The sequence below is a fragment of the Chlamydotis macqueenii genome, chromosome 1 (genome assembly GCF_036417535.1).
Source record: "Chlamydotis macqueenii isolate bChlMac1 chromosome 1, bChlMac1.mat, whole genome shotgun sequence".
NCBI lineage: Eukaryota > Metazoa > Chordata > Aves > Otidiformes > Otididae > Chlamydotis > Chlamydotis macqueenii.
Window position 1 is genome coordinate 11,178,896 of NC_141556.1, and position 21,012 is coordinate 11,199,907.

General features: G+C 36.3%; 1 protein-coding gene across 3 annotated transcripts in view; it reads left to right on the forward strand.

Moving 5' to 3' along the window:
* Positions 1 to 21,012, forward strand: part of CACNA2D1 (calcium voltage-gated channel auxiliary subunit alpha2delta 1) — a 405,284-nt gene that overhangs the window by 261,710 nt on the left and 122,562 nt on the right. For all 3 annotated transcript variants that reach the window (XM_086745696.1, XM_086745707.1, XM_086745713.1), the window contains exon 7: positions 20,194 to 20,325. In XM_086745696.1, coding sequence (XP_086601822.1) covers positions 20,194 to 20,325 — 132 coding nt within the window. The remainder of the gene's footprint in view (positions 1 to 20,193; positions 20,326 to 21,012) is intronic.

The following is a 21,012-nucleotide window of genomic DNA, read 5'->3' on the forward strand; positions in this document are numbered from 1 at the left end:
AAATGCACCTTCAAAGAAGATAACAGTGTTCCATTTGGAATAACAGCAATTGAATATTCTTCCAGTAGTCTATTTATCACCTTTAAAAATAAATAAAAAAGCATAATCTTCTTTAGATTCCATTGGGCCAAGTCTTGGCAATTTGAAAATGTTGTTGTCAAGTCCCATTTATTTTAGTTTTTACGATCTTTGTTTCTTTTTTCTAGTTTTGATACATTTCTGATTTTATTCTGAAAGAGTGGTGATTGAAGTGGCTTCATTGTTATCTTCTCTTGGAAAATTTCTGTTCCTGATACTTTTGTGCAGGTACAGGATTTAGAACCTGCATACCTGCATCTCACCCTTATATTATTGTAGAATGCCAATTTAAGGTGCCATATGTTGCCTGAGAGCTGCAAGGAAGTGGACACTTCAGAGGACTGGGAACAATTCTCCCAGTACCTTGACAGCAATGTTAACTTTGCTGTGAAATGAGGAACATTTGCTGTAGTATGTAATTTCATATCATGTAAGTATAGAATAAAAATATTTTGAAATACATCTGATTACATATGTCACCATATGTAACGATGACTGGATAGACAACGGATCCTTTTAAAGTTAGCCACACAGCTGCTGTCGTTTCAACATGAAAAAAAAATTAAAATTCCTGACTCTTAAGTCAGGGTAGCACTCTCTGTGGATTTTTTTTTTTTTTTTTTGTAAATATATTTCTAAGTCATTATTGAAATTGTTTCACTGTGAATAATTACTTCCTATGGTTTTTTAATACATTAGCTAGGGGAAATATTGATTATGATAGTTGCTAAGATTAATTGTGGGATTGATTGTATTTCTTTAGATAACTTCTGGTTAAAGAAAGGCATTTTGGCCATCAACAAGAAATGGCTGCCTTGTAGTACAAACTCTGAAATGTGTTCTGTTTTTGTAAATTAATTGCTCCCTAATGCTCTGCTGTTGTGAAATTTCACGTGACCTGAAAGATTTGTTTACTTGCTATTCTGACTACTGCTTAAGAGATTTGAATACTTAGCCATAGCCTGGAGAGGATGGCACCTGCTCCATCTTTCTTACAACCACTGTGTTGCTTACAGGTGTAAAGTTTTGAGCTCTGTGCACTTCTACTCAGGACACATTTTTGTCTGATTTAGGTTGAAGTGGAGCTGAGATAGTGTGGGCAAACAGGCTGCTTTAAGGGTCAGTTCTGTGAGCTGATAGTAGTCAGCATTTTCAATCCAAAAGGGAAAAGTGTTTCACTGAGCTTAATGGAAGTAAAGTTGTGTGGAGATTAAATCATGGATAAGAAGTATCAGTTCTTTAGTTATTTTTGGAGAAGCAATTCCTGAGCATGGTGGAAAGTTTTGCTTTTCTAAAGATTTTCACAGGCTTCATAAATAAGTAAAAAAAAAAGTCAATCAACCTACTTGTACCAAAAGACAGATGTGTGGCTTTCTGTGTGTGTGACAAGGTTACACGATATGAAGATTTAGTTTATTTTTACTCTCATCAAAATCGGTGGAATACTTTGAAGAGTGGACAATGTTTGGTGTAAGAATTGAAAGATATCATCCAAGAGTGCTATGAATTTAGAACTGCAAAAGACACTGACCAAAGCCATTACTGGATTTTTGGATTGTCCTAAGCAGGTAATGGTAAAGTTGAAATCAAGTCTTTAAAATGCTTTTAGCAGGAGAAATGCTATAATATAGAGAAAGGCAATGGAGTATGAAAATTATGACTTCAATATAAAGATGAATATGATACATATGAAAATGATAAGGAAGTGGAAAGCTGTTGCTTTGAAAAGATCAATACAAAAAAAAATCAATAGAAGCTGACAGGCAAAGTGAAAGCTCTTTGCTTGAATAAGATGAATATAAAATAGGGAGGAATAGAATCTGACAAGTAAGTGGAAGATTACCACTTGCATGGAATTGATATAAAATAAATGCAATGCAAAGTGACAAAAAAAAAAGAGGATTCTCGCAAGAATAAGATTAATATGAAAATAGGTACCATAGGAAAATATAGAACATTGCATCAGAAACATCAGGGCATGTGATAATGTACATAAAGAATAATGTTACTCTAGTGTACTTGCTAATTTTGTTATTATGCTTTTCATTTTTTTATGTTACTAATTTATATAGAACTGTTTAGTTCTTTTTTCTTTTCTTTGATAGCTTTTGCAAATTATTGCAAATCACAGGAAGGTCCTAGGAAAATGAAGGAAGTATTTTGGTATGGACTTCTAAAGAATATTGTCTGTGTCTTTGGAAGGAGTAGATCCAAATTCATGTCCTCTACATCCTCTCTTTTCAGTGGCTTGTATTTTCTTTTCTGTGTGATTACTGCAGAAAGTCCCAGCCACTGGGTTGAAGGAGTTCTGGACTAAACTCAGAGTCCAGTCTGTTTCTCTGGGTAGTAGATCCCACTTTCCATTTGTAGCAGTTTTTCTGCAATAATTTTCCCCCCTTATTATTTTTACATGGAGTCATATATATACAGCTTTCTGATTAATTTATTTTTGTCCTCTTCTTCCTCCTGAGTAATGGCAGATATGACAGAACTACAGAATCAGAGAGGGAGATAAATGTCTTTGCTCCTCCCACCGATCGAGTCCAAAAAAGGGAGAATTTCAAGTTGATGGGCACTAATAAACCAACACAGCACACCATACCATCAAATGTGGGTGTTTTCAGTGCCTACTCTCCTTGTTTCTATCTAAATGTTTAGTATACAGTTCTAATTTACCAGCTGTGGTGGAGCCTTCACAACAATGATGTGCAGATCAAGATATGGGAAAAAAAGCGTAATGCAGTAAGCGCTGCTGAACTCTCAATGAGGGGCTAATTGTCACTGAGCTAGATTCATCTTTTATCTCTTAAGATTAGAATCGTAATACTGCTGAGATTTGCTACTTGCTGAGATAACTTCTTTGATTTATGATCTTTCATGAACACTCCATTAGCATTTTTCATGCATTCTGGTGGTTAAATTTTCCAAAGACAGAAGCATTACTTGAGTGTTTAATTTCAGTGCTTGAGGTCATCTCAGCGTCACTGAACTGAACGATCAGACCATTTTCATTACATATTGGTCTAAAGAACAGCAAGCCATTATAATTTTGTTCTGTTTGTCTTTCAGATATACTCTGCAGACCTAAAAAATAATAATTAAAAATCTAACAATGTAATATGTGCTGATAGACTGGCTGACAGTGTTGGTATTCAGTTTTACTAATCATATTGGAGGGAAAAAACCCTCTCAGTCTAGCATGCAAATATGCATTAATATCAGTGAGACTACTCTGGTCAGTAAATTTGTATGCTTATGTTGCTGATGCATCTGCTGATTCAGTTTTTACTTGGAGAGCCCACTGAAGAGTGCATTATTTGTGTTATTTTGGGTAATACAATGCTAATTAAATCAATGAATACAGTCACTGGATGAAATGGTGAATTCCCTGATTTCAGACACAGGGAATTCTAAAAAATGTAATGGTGAGCCCTGGTTTTTTTTGGTTTTTTTTTTTTTCATTTTTGCAGGGAAAACAAACAACTGTTCCATCTGATTTATTTTATTTTAACCCAACAACATCTTGCTGAGTACAAGCTGTGAAAGCTCTAGGCAGGTAAAGCAAGATCATGAGCAAAATATAAATAACTGAAATGACTAGTGGAAGCCTAGAGTAGGACTGGAGTAATAATATACAACCTGAGGGGAAATTAAGTAACTTCATCTCAGCTTCTTCGTACTCCAGTGTGAGAACCATAGACTGAACTGGTTACTCATGCTTTCACATAGATATGTTATATGTGTGTGTATATTTATATATATAACAGTATAGCTACATAATTATTTATATAATTTATATAATTATTGTGAGGATACTAGGTGTTTTGTATTTTTCAAATGTTGTATATTTTGCCTGCTCTGTGAATCCTAGATTGATACCGGAACACAGAACAATTTTCTCGTGCAGATCAACATTTTTTTTTCAGGGTATAGTTTTTAAAATCCAAGCATTTTTTTTTTTAATTACTGAAATATATTTTGCACACATAAGATGTCGTGATCATTTTAGACTACTTTTTCTAGTTGAATCCACGCATTCTAGATCTAAACTATAAATCTGTTCTTTCTAAAATTAGTCTTTGTCTTGAGCAGTTAAAGTTTCCCAGGCTTATTGGAGTACAGGACTACTTCTGAGAATTCAATCTGGAATTAAAACATCAGTCTTATTTATGCAAAGTATCAGTAATACAAGGGGTTTTTTATGTATAAAAGTTGCATCTTTACTTTTTGCCTGATTTTTAGCTCAGGAATGTGGTGCTGTTGTTAGTGATGTGGGTGCTACTTGTGTTTCAGTCCTTAACATCACTTGACATAGGTGGAAATGACATTAAAATAGGTAGATGATTGATAATTTTGTGTGATGGAAGTGAGCTGGAACAAGAATAAAGTGTAGAAAATACAGAAGAAAGAGGATATTCAGTCGTTCTGAACATAGATTAAATATTAAAAAATAGTTTATATTATTTAGTTTTATATAAAGTGTTCTTGTCTGTATATAAACTAATAAGTTGTTTGGGAATGGTACTTTGTATTTTGCAAGAGCTAAAGGCATTATATAGTGATCCAACCAATGCATCATTCTGACAGTCTGCTGCAAGCTTGAGTACATATCTCTAAAGGGATAACTGCTGATTTCCCTTTTTTTTTCCTAAGCAGTAGATCCATTTGGAATAGTAAAATTTCAGTGTAATTTTGGGGTGGGGTTTTTTATTGTTGTTGGTGGCTTGTTTTTTTTTTTTTTTAATCAGAATCTGCCTTTAACTCTTTTTAATCCAGAAGACATTGACTATTTAAAATGTATTTAACTATGAATTATGTACATATGCCTTTTTTATAAATTGGGTATGTGTTGATGGTTGATTATAGAAAATGACACAAAACATATAATTTGTCAAAGATCTTTTTTTTTGTGCATCTCTGCAAGTAGTTTTGTTGCAGTTGGTCATGTAGGGTTAATATTTTATTTCTTGTTTCCCTTCTGAATAATCAGTACTAATTTTAGAGCTAATTTCATGGAATAATTTCTGCCTGTCTCACAAGCATTATTCTTGACTTAGTGTCTTTAGATGTCTCATTCATTGCTTCTGATTATTGATCTCTCTCAAAAAATGTTTTTCATGTTTTTGATATCTCACTATACACCTGCACAGAACATACCTTTCAGCTAATTTGTCATGACTGTCTCTCCATTTCCGTAGCAGATGGTTTCTTGCACCACTTTTCCTTTAGTTCTTCCATTTATAGTCAATAAAATTTCCTTTAATTTATTTTTTTTTCCTTTGTTTGATCTGACTTCTCTGTCACAGATAACAAGGAATGAGACGTCAGAGGCAGAGGCACACTGAGCAGTTGTTTTTATTTTGCAGAAAGCAGGACGACAGTCAGTAATTGAAGAGTATAGCAGAGCTCCGCGATAGCCTCTCTTTTTGTTTAGCTGTTGATACAGTTCTTCCCTCAATCCCATGCTCATGTTTGTCTTAATACATCAAGTCTTAATGCTCAGTTTAAAATTTTCAAGACATGAAAGATTCTTGCTTATGTGATTAGCTCGTACTTAGCAAAATGAAATCATTATATATTAATAAATAACTAATTAATCATGACAAATTGCATAGCTACAGCATTTCTTTTTTCCATTCCCTTGCCTTAGGGGTTATAGTTTTCTGAGCAGATGATGGATAGCTTGTCTGCTTTTTTTGGTTTGTTGTATGCTGTCACGAAGCGTGAACTGGATGCCTTTGACAGTATTTTATGCTTTGCTATGGCATAAGCTGTCAAGAATGGGAGCAGGGCACAGATACCCGGTGATTACTCACTAGGTCATACACCTGAAATCTCATTTTGTCAGAAAAAAAAATGTCTTTGGTTAGTCCTACAATGTGTCTTTAGATGCTGTCCCTGAAGTAAGTTTGTAGGAGTCTGTCATCCATAATGTTTGTACTTTGCCAGGTTTTTTTGTTCTGTTTTGTAGGTAACTGAAGGAATAAAACATTTTTTTTCTGGTTTCTGCAAAAATAGATGTATCTCACTTAAAAAAAAAAAAGAAGAATTCATTGAAACATAGTATTTTTTATTTGTTTACTTATAAAAAATCTTTTTAAAATTCTACCAGTGATCGGAAGCCTGAGGATCTGAAAGGATCTGAAATTAAAAAAAAAATATTATTTATATTGACATGAAGAAGTTATTTTTTATTAGACAGCTCTGCAAGCATCAGTAGATGTTCCAATTGTTGGACTGAAGCTTTGAAAAAAAAAAACATGAAGTAATTGTTTACATATGACTCTTCTGACATGATTTTGCAATGGCAAAATGCTAGCCAGATGTAAACAGTACAGAAAATGCCAACAGCAGAAAGCTACTTTTGTCCCAAAGTGACAGATTATGTCAAGAAATCACTTAAAATAATCAAAGTTAAAAGCATGTACAACAAATTGACTTAGCACCAACCCTTTCAATGTTGTTACATCAGTTTACATAAGCTGGGATCACAGCTCTGGTTTCTTTACTACTGGTGATGTCTCATTTTCTGAACCACTGTTATATATGTAAAGCATTCAGAAGAACTGACTAAAGTAAAGTGCAACTCCTGTACAGAATGTTGTTGGATCCTTGAACTGCCAAAATTTCTTAACTTTGGTTTTTGAGTCACATGCTGTAATGCTGAAACAAATATTTATAAAATCATGGTTGGATTTTCAGCTGGTATACACCGGAATACGGTATCAGTGGCTTTAGTGAAAATATGTCTCCTTGCAACAGGTGGGAATTTGGGAATTAGTCTGCAGAAAAGCAGGAAAGCAATTGGGTTTTAGATGAGAAGCTGTAATGTTAAATGCATACTGTTTGTTCATATGTATACAGAAATGTGTTTTGTTTGGTTTTATCATGCTCCCTTCTATCTTGTTAGCTAAAGTTGAGTGTGCTCTCCTTTCTCTTATAATAAAAGATATAACTATAACTGAATACAAACGCATTTACTGCTAAAGATGACTAGGGTGATGAGATTTGTGAGGTCATTGTACTCGAGACAGAATGACCCTCTTGAGTATGAAGCCAAGTATTGCCTGTTGCCTGGAACTTCTCTATCACTGAAAGGCAAGTTGTTCTCACTGTCAGCTCTCTAATTTATTTGACCCTTCTTTATTATTTCATGAGAGCTGGCTCTTTCTACCTTAGTGTTTTAGTTCAGATCAGAAATGCCCTTTGGAAGAAAATGCTGTTTGGCCCAAGTTACTGCACTTGACGTTGCTGAGCTGCCTCAGAGCGTGCCAGCTGGATTCCCTTCTGGTGCAGCTAAACCAGAAGGTACACTCTCGCAGTGCTACTGACTTGCATGAACTGTTAATGGGCATTCAGGCTACAGCATAGATTAGATGTAGCAGAAAATAAGACCTCCAAATCCCATATAATGTGAATGTCACATCCCCAGCACCAGCTTCAATGTGCAGATCTGCTTCCATTGCATTACACTGCTGGCTGCTATAAGGTGAAGGCACTGAAACCAATATGCTGCTAGAAAAGCAAAGTAATGAGTTTCTCACTTAGGATATATCTTCTATTGCTTCATATAGTCACTCTTTAAAAAGTTATATTAAAAAAAAAAAAAAACAAACCACTAAGTCCTTCCTTTTTCTTTTTTGAAACAATTGCTGAAATGAGTTGCTAGCAGATTTGGTCCCTCATTTCCCTGGAGTGTGTCCTGAATTGATGCAGATTGTCAGAGCACAATGGGATTTGGCTGGTGCTAAGCTACTGGCATTCAGTTTTGCTTTCCTTCATTTATCAAATATGAAAGTTAAATATGTCTAGAAATGCCTGTAAGACTAGTGCAGAAGTTTGTTGTATTTCACTGTATGATATGACTCCTTCTTAAAGCCTTATTTTAAATCCAGATTCATATTTTTATATCCTCCTCCTTATCCTAGGAAATGTGTTACTCTGTATCCTCACTCCTTGACTTTAGTTGAAAGTAGCTGTTTAAAATATTGCATGACTTCAGAGGTCTTTATGATGCCTTCTTAACCCTTTTGGTTCCTGATGCATTTTTTTTCCCTCCTAGCAGTTGTTCTATCCATGTCTGTATTTCCTTAAGACATGAGTTTCTTCCTGTTATTTGTAATTATCTATATAAAAGCTCTTAGAAATCTCCCACTTAGCAGTTTCTCTGATTTTTAAAGTTCTATTTATGCAATGTTTACTAACACAGTTTAAACTATTAGGTTAGAATCATAGAATCATAGAATGGTTTGGGTTGGAAGGGACCTTCAGAGATCATCTAGTCCAACCTCCCTGCAAGGGCCAGAGACATCTTTGACTAGATCAGGTTGCTCAGAGCCCTGTCCAACCTGGCCTTGAATGTTTCCAGGGACAGGGCATCCACCACCTCTCTGGGCAACCTGTTTCAGTGTTTTAACACCCTAAGTGTAGAAAAATTTCTTCCCAATGTCTAATCTAAATCTATCTCCTCTATCTTGAAACCATTACCCCTAGTCCTGTCACAACAGGCCCTAGTGAAGAGTTTCTCCCTGTCCTTCCTGTAGGCCCCCTTTAGGTACTGGAAGGCCACTATAAGGTCTCGCCGGAGCCTCCTCTTCTCCAGGCTGAACAGCCCCAGCTCTCTCAGCCTGTCCTCAGAGGAGAGGTGCTTCAGCCCTCTTATCATCTTTATGGCCCTCCTCTGGGCCTCCTTCTCCTCAGGGCTGCTCTCGATCCGTAATACAATTAGTTTACATGTAGGCTATAACTGAGACCTTGTCTCATCATAATTTTTCTCATGTTTCCTGTGTATGTGTTGTATTCCCCTCATAATCAGTGTGTCTTGGATTTGTGTTGACAGAGATACATTTAGATAGGTTAAACCAGCTTGTTATTCATTAATATTTCATTTATATGGGGATTAGATTAGAATCAATTAGCCAAATCCACTCTATTATTTTAATACTTATTAAAATGCCTTAAATGTCAGAAAAAATATTGTCTATGTCATATATGTATGTTCTCCATATATGGTCTATATGCAATATAGATAATAATTTTATAATGTATAATTATTAATAATATATTTAAAATAAATATTTTATAATATATAGAACATACATATATACTTTACAAAGATAGATATAAATATAGTAAAATTACCCATAGTGTATTTGCAAACATTTAATATTCATTAATTAAAAATGAATAAGAAAAGTGGTTTTACTTCCAATTCTTGTGCTACACTAGCACTGTATGAAACTGCATTGTTTGTAGTTACTAAATTTCAGCTTCTAAAAGGACCTTTTCTTTATTTGCAACAAAGAGTGTTATATCTGAATAGGGCAGGAAACAGCTTTTTGCTTGACAAATCCAATCTTAATCTATCGAATCCCTGTTATTATTTTAATAAACTAGTCAAGCTCTGTCTTAAGAGACGTGGGTTCCTTGCTCATATCTCCTAGCAGAAGGCCATTCTAAGACATTCTGCTCTGAAAGAGACCTCCTGAATACCTATTTTAATTTATTCTTAAGTAGTTTATACCCATTTGTTATTGTGCTGGTACCATCCTTATGCCTATATACTCTTTTCAAGGTCGGACTTCTTTCTGACTCTGCCTCATTTTTTTAGGTTATATTACTCTTTGTCTCCTTTCAGAAGACCTCAGAAGACCTATTCTTCCCCAGATATATTAGTGGCCATTCACAGCACTTTGTCCACTTGCAGTTCATCTCTTTGGCATAATGGACAAAACAAACGCACAGTATCCGAGACAATGTGTAAAGCAATCTTTATATTGCTGTCTTAACGTATCTCTATTTTTGCTTGAGATACTTGTGTTTTCCAATTTACCATGTCTAGGGAGAGTACAGAAGGAATTGCTGTTTATGGACAATATACATGTTGTAAGAAAAATTGTAAGAACTTTAAAATAATCTACATAAAAAACAACATGTGATAGCATCTTTTCTGAATTAGCTGAGTTTTCAGACTACAACTAGAATAAATTATAATGGAATCATAAAAATAGTTAAAATATTGCAGAATGGATGAAGTAGGAGACATTTTTGCATAAGTTGGCCTGTTTCTAGTGCTCTTCCTTCTCACTTAACCTAGCTACTTCTTAGGATTTACTTATCCTGTAAGGTGCTCTAGTGACTGGGAAGTTATTGAAGTGGTGGTATCCTGATAGATTGAAGACAAAGTTTAATAAGGTATTCCGGAATAGCATTTCCAGTCAGTCTTTTGATTGGTTTTGTTTGTTTTTAACACCTAATTAATTTATTTTTATAGAGAGAAATCTTCATTAAAGATCAAGCATATCTCTATAGCTAATTTAATTTGAGTGTCACTATGGTATCCTTTGAAATGCTAACAAAAATTAGAGCAAAGTGAAGGAAGACTAGAGTTAATATGTGTAATATAGTAATCATTACTTTCTAAGTGAATGTTTTGTTGATATTTAATCCCTGATATTTCCATAAAAATACAACATAATTATTTAAAAAAAATGCTTCATCTGTTTTTTTTAAAGAAGGAATTCTTTCCAATTAGAGGGCCTACATTGAAGTCACATGCAAAAACTACTAATAAAAAAAATGTGGAGGTACTGCAATTACTTTAGTAAGTTTGTTCTATTTTTCATTTTACTTAGGTTCTTACACTGTGCATGGCTCTACAAAATCTGGAAGTCCTCCAAAACTACTCTAACCAACAATATCTTTCATATATTTTGTCTTCTTGATGTCTTCCCAGAAAAAAAAAAAAATCTAAAATACTGTATGGTAGTTTACATCAGGTATTATTCCATGCAGGGATATTTCAATACTACAGGAAGCAACACAAAAACCAACGTTCATAGAATCATAGAATAATAAAATGGTTAGGGTTGGAAGGGACCTTCAAAGGTCATCTAGTCCAACCCCCCTGCAAGGAGCAGGGACATCCCCAACTAGATCAGGTTCCTCAGAGCCTCATCCAGCCTGGCCTTGAACGTTTCCAGGGATGGGGTCTCCACCACCTCTCTGGGCAACCTGTTCCAGTGTTCTGTAACTCGCATCGTAAAAAATTTTTTCCTAATATCCAATCTAAATCTACCCCCCTCTATTTTAAAACCATTACCCCTCATCCTATTGCAACAGGCCCTACTAAACAGCCTCTCCCCATCTTTCTTGTAGGCTCCCTTGAGGTACTGGAAGACCACTATCAGGTCTCCCCGAAGCCTCCTCTTCTCCAGGCTGAACAGCCCCAACTCTCTCAGCCTGTCCTCATAAGAGAGGTGCTCCAGCCCTTTGATCATCTTCGTGGCCTTCCTCTGGACCTTCTCCAACTGGTCCATGTCCTTCTGATGTTGGGGGCTCCAGAACTGGACACAGTACTCCAGGTGGGGTCTCACCAGGGCAGAGTAGAGGGGGAGAATCACCTCCCTCGACCTGCTGGCCACGCTTCTCTTGATGCAGCCCAGGATGCAGTTGGCCTTCTGGGTCGCGAGGGCACATTGCCTGCTCATGTTGAGCTTCTCATCCACCAGCACTCCCAAGTCCTTCTCCTCAGGGCTGCTCTCAGTCCATTCCCCGCCCAGCCTGTATTTGTGCCTGGGATTGCCATGACCCAGGTGCAGGACCTTGCACTTGGCCTGGTTGAACTTCATGAGGTTGGCATGGGCCCACCTCTCCAGCCTGTCAAGGTCCCTCTGGATGGCATCCCTCCCTTCCAGCGTGTCGACGGCACCACGCAACTTGGTGTCGTCGGCGAACTTGCTGAGGGTGCACTCTATCCCGCTGTCCATGTCGCAGACAGATGTTGAACAGGGCCGGGCCCAGCACGGACCCCTGAGGGACGCCACTCGTGACCGGTCTCCACATGGACATTGAGCCATTGACCACCACTCTCTGAGTGCGGCCATCCAGCCAACTCCTTATCCACCGAGTGGTCCGTCCATCAAACCCATGTCTCTCTAGTTTAGAGAGAAGGATGTCGTGCGGGACAGTGTCAAAAGCTTTGCACAAGTCCAGGTAGATGATGTCAGTTGCTTGTCCCTTGTCCACCGATGCCGTCACCCCATCATAGAAGGCCACCAAATTGGTCAGGCATGATCTGCCCTTGGTGAAGCCATGTTGGCTGTCACCAACCACCTCCTTGCTCTCCATGTGCCTTAGCACGGTTTCCAGGAGAATCTGCTCCATGACCTTGCCAGGCACAGAGGTGAGGCTGACCAGCCTGTAGTTACCCGGGTCTTCCTTGTTCCCCTTTTTAAAAATTGGGGTTATGTTCCCTCTCTTCCAGTCATCGGGGACCTCACCAGACCGCCACAACTTCTCAAATACGATAGGCAGTGGCTTGGCAACTTCATCCGCCAGTTCCCTCAGGACTTGCGGATGGATCTCATCAGGACCCATGGACTTGTGCACCTTTGAGTTCCTCAGATGATCCCGAACCTGCTTTTCGAGTACAATGGGCAGTTCTTCATCCTCGCAGTCCCTGCTTGCACCTTCTACAGCTTGGGTGCTGGGACAAGAGCTCTTGTCGGTGAAGACTGAGGCAAAAAAAGTCATTGAGAACCTCAGTCTTCTCCATGTCCTGGGTAGCCAGGACACCAGTGCCCTTCTGGAGGGGGCCTACATTTTCCCTGGACTTTCTTTTGTCCCCTACATACCTATAGAAGCTCTTCTTGTTGCATTTTATGTCCCTGGCCAGATTCAGTTCTGCCAGGGCTTTGGCCTTCCTTGCCTGATCCCTGGCCACTCGCGCAGCCTCTCTGTAGTCCTCCCAGGCTACCTGTCCTCGCTTCCATCCTCTATAGGCTTCCTTTTTTACTTTCAGTTGGTCCAGGAGCTCCTTGCTCATCCACGCCGGCCTCCTGGCCTTTTTGCCCGACTTGTTCTTTGTCGGGATGCACCTCTGCTGAGCTTGGAGGAGGTGCTCCTTGAATATAGACCAACTTTCCTGGGCTCCTCTTCCCTCCAGGGCAGCCTCCCATGGCACTTGGCCCATCAGGTCCCTGAAGAGGCCGAAGTCCGCCTTCCGGAAGTCTAGGGCAGAGAGCTTGCTGTGTAGTTTCCTTGCTTCCCCGTGGATCTTGAACTCCACCATGTCATGGTCGCTGCAGCCAAGGCTGTCCTTTAGTTTCACATCCCCCACCAGCCCCTCCCTGTTGGTGAGCACAAGGTCGAGCATGGCACCCCTCCTTGTCGGCTCCTCTGTCGCCTGCAGGAGGAAGTTGTCGTCCACGTTCCTCCTTCCCAACTTATAAGATGCACAAATACTGTTATCGGCAGTAGGTTACAGTATATAATAATGGTGTCTTTTGTGTTTTTTAAATATCTTGTTGAAAAATTATGAGTGTGTACTGAAGAGTCTATGACTCTGCATTATATTAACTCTTTTTTGTTGAGCTCTAATAAGAGCTTAATTCCATCTTCTCTTCTTGACTTTTTTATTCTCATTTCCTTCTCCTGGGTGTTTCTTATTTTAATGAGCTTTTACTGTGCTTCTCTAACTATCAGCATGTGGTGTCTAAGCCAGTCAGCAGACAGCGTATGGCATTGCCAATTAATTTACTTGATTTGACATAGACACAACAGTATGCTAGACTTCAGTGGCTTCTTCTGAGAATTATTTATAGAAGTGTCTGGGACATAATGTCAGATATCTAATGGGGAGTAGAGAAGTTGTTCATTTAAAGAAAAAAGTACATGACATTTTATCATTTATCTTTATAATTAAGAGTGTAAAATATCTACTCTATAATTTTTTTTAATTTGTATTTTAATACTTTACTTTTTATGCACCATTGAATACATATTGCACAAATGGTAGTCATGTTTATCTGATTATCTGGTAATTTTAAATTCTGTTATGATAAGAAATACAAATGCTACTTTCAAAATGAGTATTTGTAGCTGATTTATATATACAAGATTCATCAGACCATCACTTAAAATAATGACCTATCCAATTGCAAATGCCACTATATAATAGCTATTGTATGTTAAATTTTAAGACTTTTTTTTTCTTTTCCATCCATGCTTTGAATGAAAATAATGTATTTCCTTTGCATTCATAAATCTTTTTTTTTTATAAAAAAGAACAAAGTTTATTAATTTTGTAATGTTTTTACCATTTGTAATTCTTTACCTTTCAAAGTACGTAATTAGTTCCTAATATAGTAAACCTACACACAACAGAATATTTTCAAATCAGCTGGTGGATGCTTTCAAAAGTAAATACAAGTTATTTCAATGTCTGTAACTAATCTGATAAATTTGGTATTATGGAGTATGCGTTCAAACTACATTTAAAGCATGCAGTTTGTAGATACACACCGCTACGATCCGTGCCTGTATCTTAACAGGGTCCTCTAGCAGTGTAAGTAGATGGAAGTGCATCCTTTGGAGCCCAGATTTGTTTGCCTAACTTCTATAGAGAGGTTGGACAAAACACTCCCCAATTCTCCCAGTTCTCTTTCTCTTCTCTTTCTTTTCTATTATCCTATTCTAACTGGTTTCTAATTAGCTGTGATTTTTTAAATTGTTGTTATTTTGAATTGGACACTTTCCTGAGGTTTTCTATGGAAAACCTAAGTATCTAAATGTGTATTTCTGATTCCATTCTGAGGACCAGTTACCTTGGAGATAGTGTTCAGTTTGGAGCCACTATAATCTTTCCTTTGTTCTGGCCTTTTGCTAATGCTGAACTTTGCGTGAGAGAAGTAGATGGCTTAAAACATGCATCTAAATTTGAAGGATTGAGTAGTTCTTCAAATGACTGTATTTGGGAATTTGTATTTGTGTGTGTGTATATGCACACACATGTATAAATAAGCCAGTGCAAAAATTGAATTTAAAATACCTTAAAATAAAAAAGATCATTTCTTCTTAGTCTGATATAGAATGAGATGGGAGTACAACTTTCCAATCACAGTTGAGACCATCTAACATCCTATGTAATTTAACATTAACTGGAAGGAATGTAATCTTGAAAAAATTAGTTACACACATAAGTCATAAAGAAGACTAGTTTATACCTTCAGCAGAGGTTCTGTAATATCTGATTAGCATGGCTACAGATGTGTCTGCATCTGTGTCTGCACACATACATACAAAAATATGCACTTACAGTTGTGTTATCCCTCTATGCCCACTTTTAAATATTGTAATATTTGATTGCAAACATATATTTCATTCATAACAATAACTAGTCAGTGTTATCTTTAAATAAATCAATGAATAAACTTCATTAAACAGGATATGGAAGTGTAATACATTCCACACACTGAAAGAAGATTAATGAACTGCTGAGGAGCTCCCGTCTGCTCTCCCTGTCGTATGCGTGACTGCCACATCAGGGAACAGCAGCTGACACACTTTCAGATATAGTAAATAGCTGTCAGGCTTTTCAAATAAAGTTATACTCTGCCTTGTATGCAGGCCAGGGCCTATACATTGAATAAATCATCAGAAGTGTATTCCAGTTCTTTTAAAGAGAGCACAGTAGTGCTCTCTGTTTTTTATTGATTGCATTTGCAGAGGAAGATTGAATCCATTCCTTGTCAAGGCTCCTAAACCTCATGTCATAAAGAAGAGGGGGAAAAAAGGAAAACATGGATGGAATTCAGGGGAATTAGACAGAAAGAATGATGTTTCCTATTGTGTGATGGTAAATTTTATTTTTTCATCTTGCCAATTTCAAGAGAAAGGTAGCAATTGAAGTGCTTTGAAGTAGTAATCTTCAAATAATTCTTTTAGCGGAATTGGAAATAAGCTCATTGGAGACTTGTCTCCAACTAGATTTTCTGCCAATTATCAGTCAAAAGCACTTTCCTTTATGGAAGTTAACTCAAAAGGAAAGGCAAATGTTTCTAGGATATACAGCATCTCAATAGGTGTGGCTATAAAACCTCTAAACGTTTATTTTAGTAAAGTGCATTTTTTTAAAATAACAGGAAAGTAATTAAATTCTTACTATATTCCTGAAGTCAATATAAATCCATGTCTCTCAAATTAGAGTATTCTGACAGGTGCCATGGTCTTTACAATGAGCTAGTGTATGTAGCACTGCATTGATTTTTATGTGCAAATTGAGAATCATGATATTTTAGTAGGAACCATTTGAACAATAATTTTGTTGCTGTTTATGAGTGGTTTTACGTGCTTTTCTTTGGTTGACAAGTTTCAGATCCATTGCTGTAAGCTTTAAACCAGAATCTAGAGATATTGGTTTGAAATTGCCTATTACCAGATGTATTATATTAAGAAAAAAGTAGAGGACTTGATTGACAACTTGTCTTTTGAAGTCCAGGGTATATTCTTTAACAGAAGCAAAAGAGTAATGTAAGTTGTGGCAAAAGCACTTAGATAAATAAATGATTAAGGTTAAAATTCCCAGCATCCTTTTCCTTATTCCCTGATTACTGGACTTGCTAATGCAAATGTGGGTACATTCTATATAAGTATACTTCCATACAGAATGAAAAAACAAACAAACAAAAAACAATCCCAAACAGAAACAACCTGAATAAAGGGAGCAAGTTTGAATTACAAATAGCAAACTACTCCAGGAATAATTGTTTTAATGATTGTACAATCAGCTATTTACATTTAAGTCCCACCAAATAAACTCTGTGTCTATTCCAAGCATAAATTCTTGCAATTGTAGTGAGAGAGTGAATTAAGAGGGAGGTGATATGTGCTGAATCTTACATGTGTGCTGTTAAAATTTATTTCTAAAATGAGACTCAGGCACTTAACTATGAATTTCTGGGGTGCAGGAAGATTTGTTTTTCGGTATTTGAGAACAGATATGTTACATACTGTTAGTAGCCTTTTCCCAGATTTATCTTGTTTAACTGCTGTTAGGATACTCTGTTCTTGTTGCTCATCTTGAATTCCACATTATTATTTTTTTTTTAATTCCAGCATCATGTGTTGGTTTTGTATTCTCCCCCCCTCCCCCGCTTCAAGTCCTTGCATTTTTTGAGGGTGTTGTATTTGTCTGTGGGAGAAAGTTGTAGAAGAGAAGGAGGAGAAGCAGGAAGGGGCAAGTGAGACGTAAATAAGATCATAAAACTCTTGACACTGACTATAAAGCATCACTTCTCCACAAATATTACAATTAAGATCTAGTAAGCTATATTTCTTGCTTTATAGCCTAATCTCAAGAAGTCTAATAAAATGTTGAAATTATTAGTTCCAATGCATCCATTCAGTACTTCAGTACTTTATTATTTTACTATTTGTGGATTATCTCCTTAGTTTCTTTTTTTTGTATATGCATGTATTTTTGATACATATTTTTATATAGATGACTGTGTATGTGCAGAGGTGTGTGTAAACATATAGGTTCACATATGATTCTATGGTTCTGTGATTCTATATATAACTCTTTGCAATGCATTTTTGGATGATATTGCATATATACTTCTTGCAACAGTATTTGGAAATGTATAGTAAATGTTTAATACATATTTATTTAATATCATTTATGCATTTGTAAGCTTACTGTCTAAAGGAAATAATCTCTTTATAAATCATAGAATCGTAACATGGTTTGAGTTTGAAGGGACTTTCAAAGACCATCTAATCCAACCCCCCTGCAAGGAATAGGGACATCTCCAACCAGATCAGGTTGCTCAGAGCCTCATCCAGCCTGGCTTTGAATGTTTCCGGGGATGGGGCCTCCACCACCTCTCTGGGCAACCTGTGCCAGTGCTCTACAACCCTCATTGTAAAAAATTGCTTCCTTACATCTAGTCTAAATCTACCCTCTTTCAGTTTAAAGCCATTACCCTTTGTCCTATCACAACATGTGCTTGTCAAAAGTCCCTCCTCATTTTTTTTTAGCCCCCTTGAGGTATTGGAAGGCTGCTATAAAGTCTCCCCAGAGCCTTCTCCTCTCCAGGCTGAACAACCCCAACTCTCTCAGTCTGTCCTCATAGGAGAATATTGTATCACATTGTATATGTGAAGAGTTTATTTGATAGGGGGCATGGTTACAAATTTAGAAAAGCATTTATGAATATGATTAACTTAAAAATATTTTTTTCCTGATTAAATGTTTTGCTGAACAGGGATATCAGTGGTCTGACCGGGGTGGTAAAGTCACTGACAAATTTGAGGGTAGAGGCTGCAGCAGTTTTAAGTCTGGTCCCAAGGCAAAAGAAATGCATTGGTTTATATTGTTATGTGGCTCGGGAATTCATAGAGGACTCTGAAAAGTAAATAATTTGTCAACTGGCAAAGAGGTAAGAATTATTGTCTCCCATGTGCCTTAAATAAGCATCCTAAGCTCCAGTGTCCTAAATGCCACTGGGAACCATTGGCATAGGCTTTCACTGGGCTGGGTACTCAGTACATCAGATGAGTAAACGATAACATGAAAAAAAATTCAAGCACGAAAGGAAATTATTTTCTGAGTAAGTAAAGGTCAGAGCTTCTAATGACTTTGTGAAGCCACTTCTGGAAGTAAGATCTGAAATAAAGTCAAGTTTACAAAGTCTGTATATAATGCTTAATTATACAGTAGATCAAACTCGATCTAAAAGAGATAAGTGAGCAGTAACCACTTAAAAATTATAATTAACTTCTCATGGTGCCTCAGGGAATTATTCCTCTTTCTTAAGTAAACATATATATTTATAACTATCTACTTGACAAAGAGACAGGTATGTAGTATAAGCTTATTGCTTACAGGGAAATGCAAAAGATGGAAATTTAATTTTACATTTCTATAAAAAACTGTGTCTTGAGAGAATAATATTATCTTACAACTACTTTGAAGAAAACAAACTTTTCTACAAAACACATGATATAGCAATTTTCTCCTTAACCTTTAAAAACAAACAAATAAAATCTAATGTGCGATCTCTTTTTTCTAGTACTTGTTAACAACCTCACTTTGGAAATGGTCTGTCAAATGTCAGCTTTCAACTTGTCTTTATTTTTATTGTTTCTTTCTTTCACAGTAACAAAGAGCTAGAATATAGACCTACATACCAAATTTTGTTCTGTGATGCCACTTGTGTGCCTTAAACATGAACTGTTTTTATTTCAGCTTGACTTGCTCATTTGCAAGAGAAGTTGAATTTTCTTTCCTGTGTGCAATATCATAGTGTACGCAGGATCTGTATTGTTGACAGTGTTGTCTTTCATATGATTTATACCTACATCTTTAGCTGTTTTAAAATGTTTTTTTTCCCCTGTAGTTCACTTTCCACTCTTGGCTTGCTAATCTCAGTGTTTCAGTTTTAGAAACATTACTTACAATGCCATTAAACAACACAAAAGAAAGAATTAGTGACCAAACCAAGAGAACGTCCTTACTCTCTATTTAACTGAATACTTCCTATTTCCTAACATTATTAAGACTTTTTTTTAAATTAATTAGATATTTACAGCTGATTAAATGAGGTCAAAAGCATAATTTATCATAAATTATATCATAGGGTATTCTGTATTACAGTAAAATGTCATTGACTACTGCCTATAGTCAATTGACTGTTACTGTACCAGTGTTCATCAGTTTTAGTCTCCCAACATATCTTTTTTTTTTTAGAAAAAAAGGATAGAACATGTTAAAATATTATATATTTGATTTATTATATAATATATTTGGTTGATTAAAACAAGCATTGGTACAGGACAAATTTGTGAATATAAGTTTTTATATAACTGGCCACATAGTGTTTAGCTGAAATGTGAATTTCCTTATATTTTAAGTTCATTGTGGAACTGACACAACTCATAAATATTAACATTCACACTGCTGATCTTTCTGTAAGTGATCTCAACTATGAACATTAAGATCTTGTTAGCAGGCGATAATGAGTACTGTTGTGCACGCAGTCCACCTTAATGTTACCGTTCAAATAACTCATCGTCATTGCAAATAAACCAACAGCTATTGCATACAATTAATGCAATGGGAAGAAGAGAGCATGAGGAACTTAAAAAAAATTTCCAATAAAGAGGAGTGTGTTTCTTTAAATTTACTTTGTTTATTAGTTAAATAAAACTAAATAAATTACTAATAAATAATAAGTCACTACTTTCTGCAATAGTTCAGGTTGCTTTTTGTAGTCGTTATTGTTTGTGTTAGGATGTAACTTTCTAATATCAAATATGTTTTATCTTTGACAGCAACAATAGTTTTAAATGAACTCAACTGGACTGCAGCATTGGATGATGTATTCAAGCGGAACAGAGAAGAAGACCCCACTTTATTATGGCAGGTTTTCGGTAGTGCAACTGGCCTCGCTAGGTATTACCCAGGTAAATGAAGTCTCCCAAAACACTGTCCTGTGCCACATACAGACTTAAAAACATTTTGTGGTATTTTCAAGCAAGAAAAGATAACTAAAAATTACTTTCTTACATAGATACAATTTCTGTACATCAGAAGTAACTCAAGGACAGTGGAATTATTCTGGCATAAAACTGGTATGAGGGGGAAGAGAGTGGAGCTGAAATATGTAGCTAGTATTTTTTACAATAAGAGGAACAGAAGATTATGTTCTTTGAAAAGCTGAAATTAAATTTTATTTTTGAATTGTTTTCTATGTGTTGTGTAAATAATCAGTTCAGTATTTGTCAGTGAGATTTTTGTACCTGTCTAGTTTTTTTTAAATAGTGACTAGACAGATAATTTTATGGTTAAAGTCAGTGAAAACATGATGGCATCATACTATGTTTATGTCCTGCAGAATCCACGATCTCTGACAATTATGTCTGTGCTGTTAGAGCCAAGCTTAATGAATACAGCTTGATTATTTCAGCCAGCATCTGTTCCAGTTGTCAAAGACTCCTATTACTGGATCACACTAATTAATTTAAATAGATGATATTTTACTGAATTTAGATCATCAGTAGCCTTAATTTGATTTTTGATGTGTAATACTAGCTAATGGAAAGGCAAAGCATACTGCCTTTGCTGCTGCTCTTCTTGTTAGGTGATGCTGT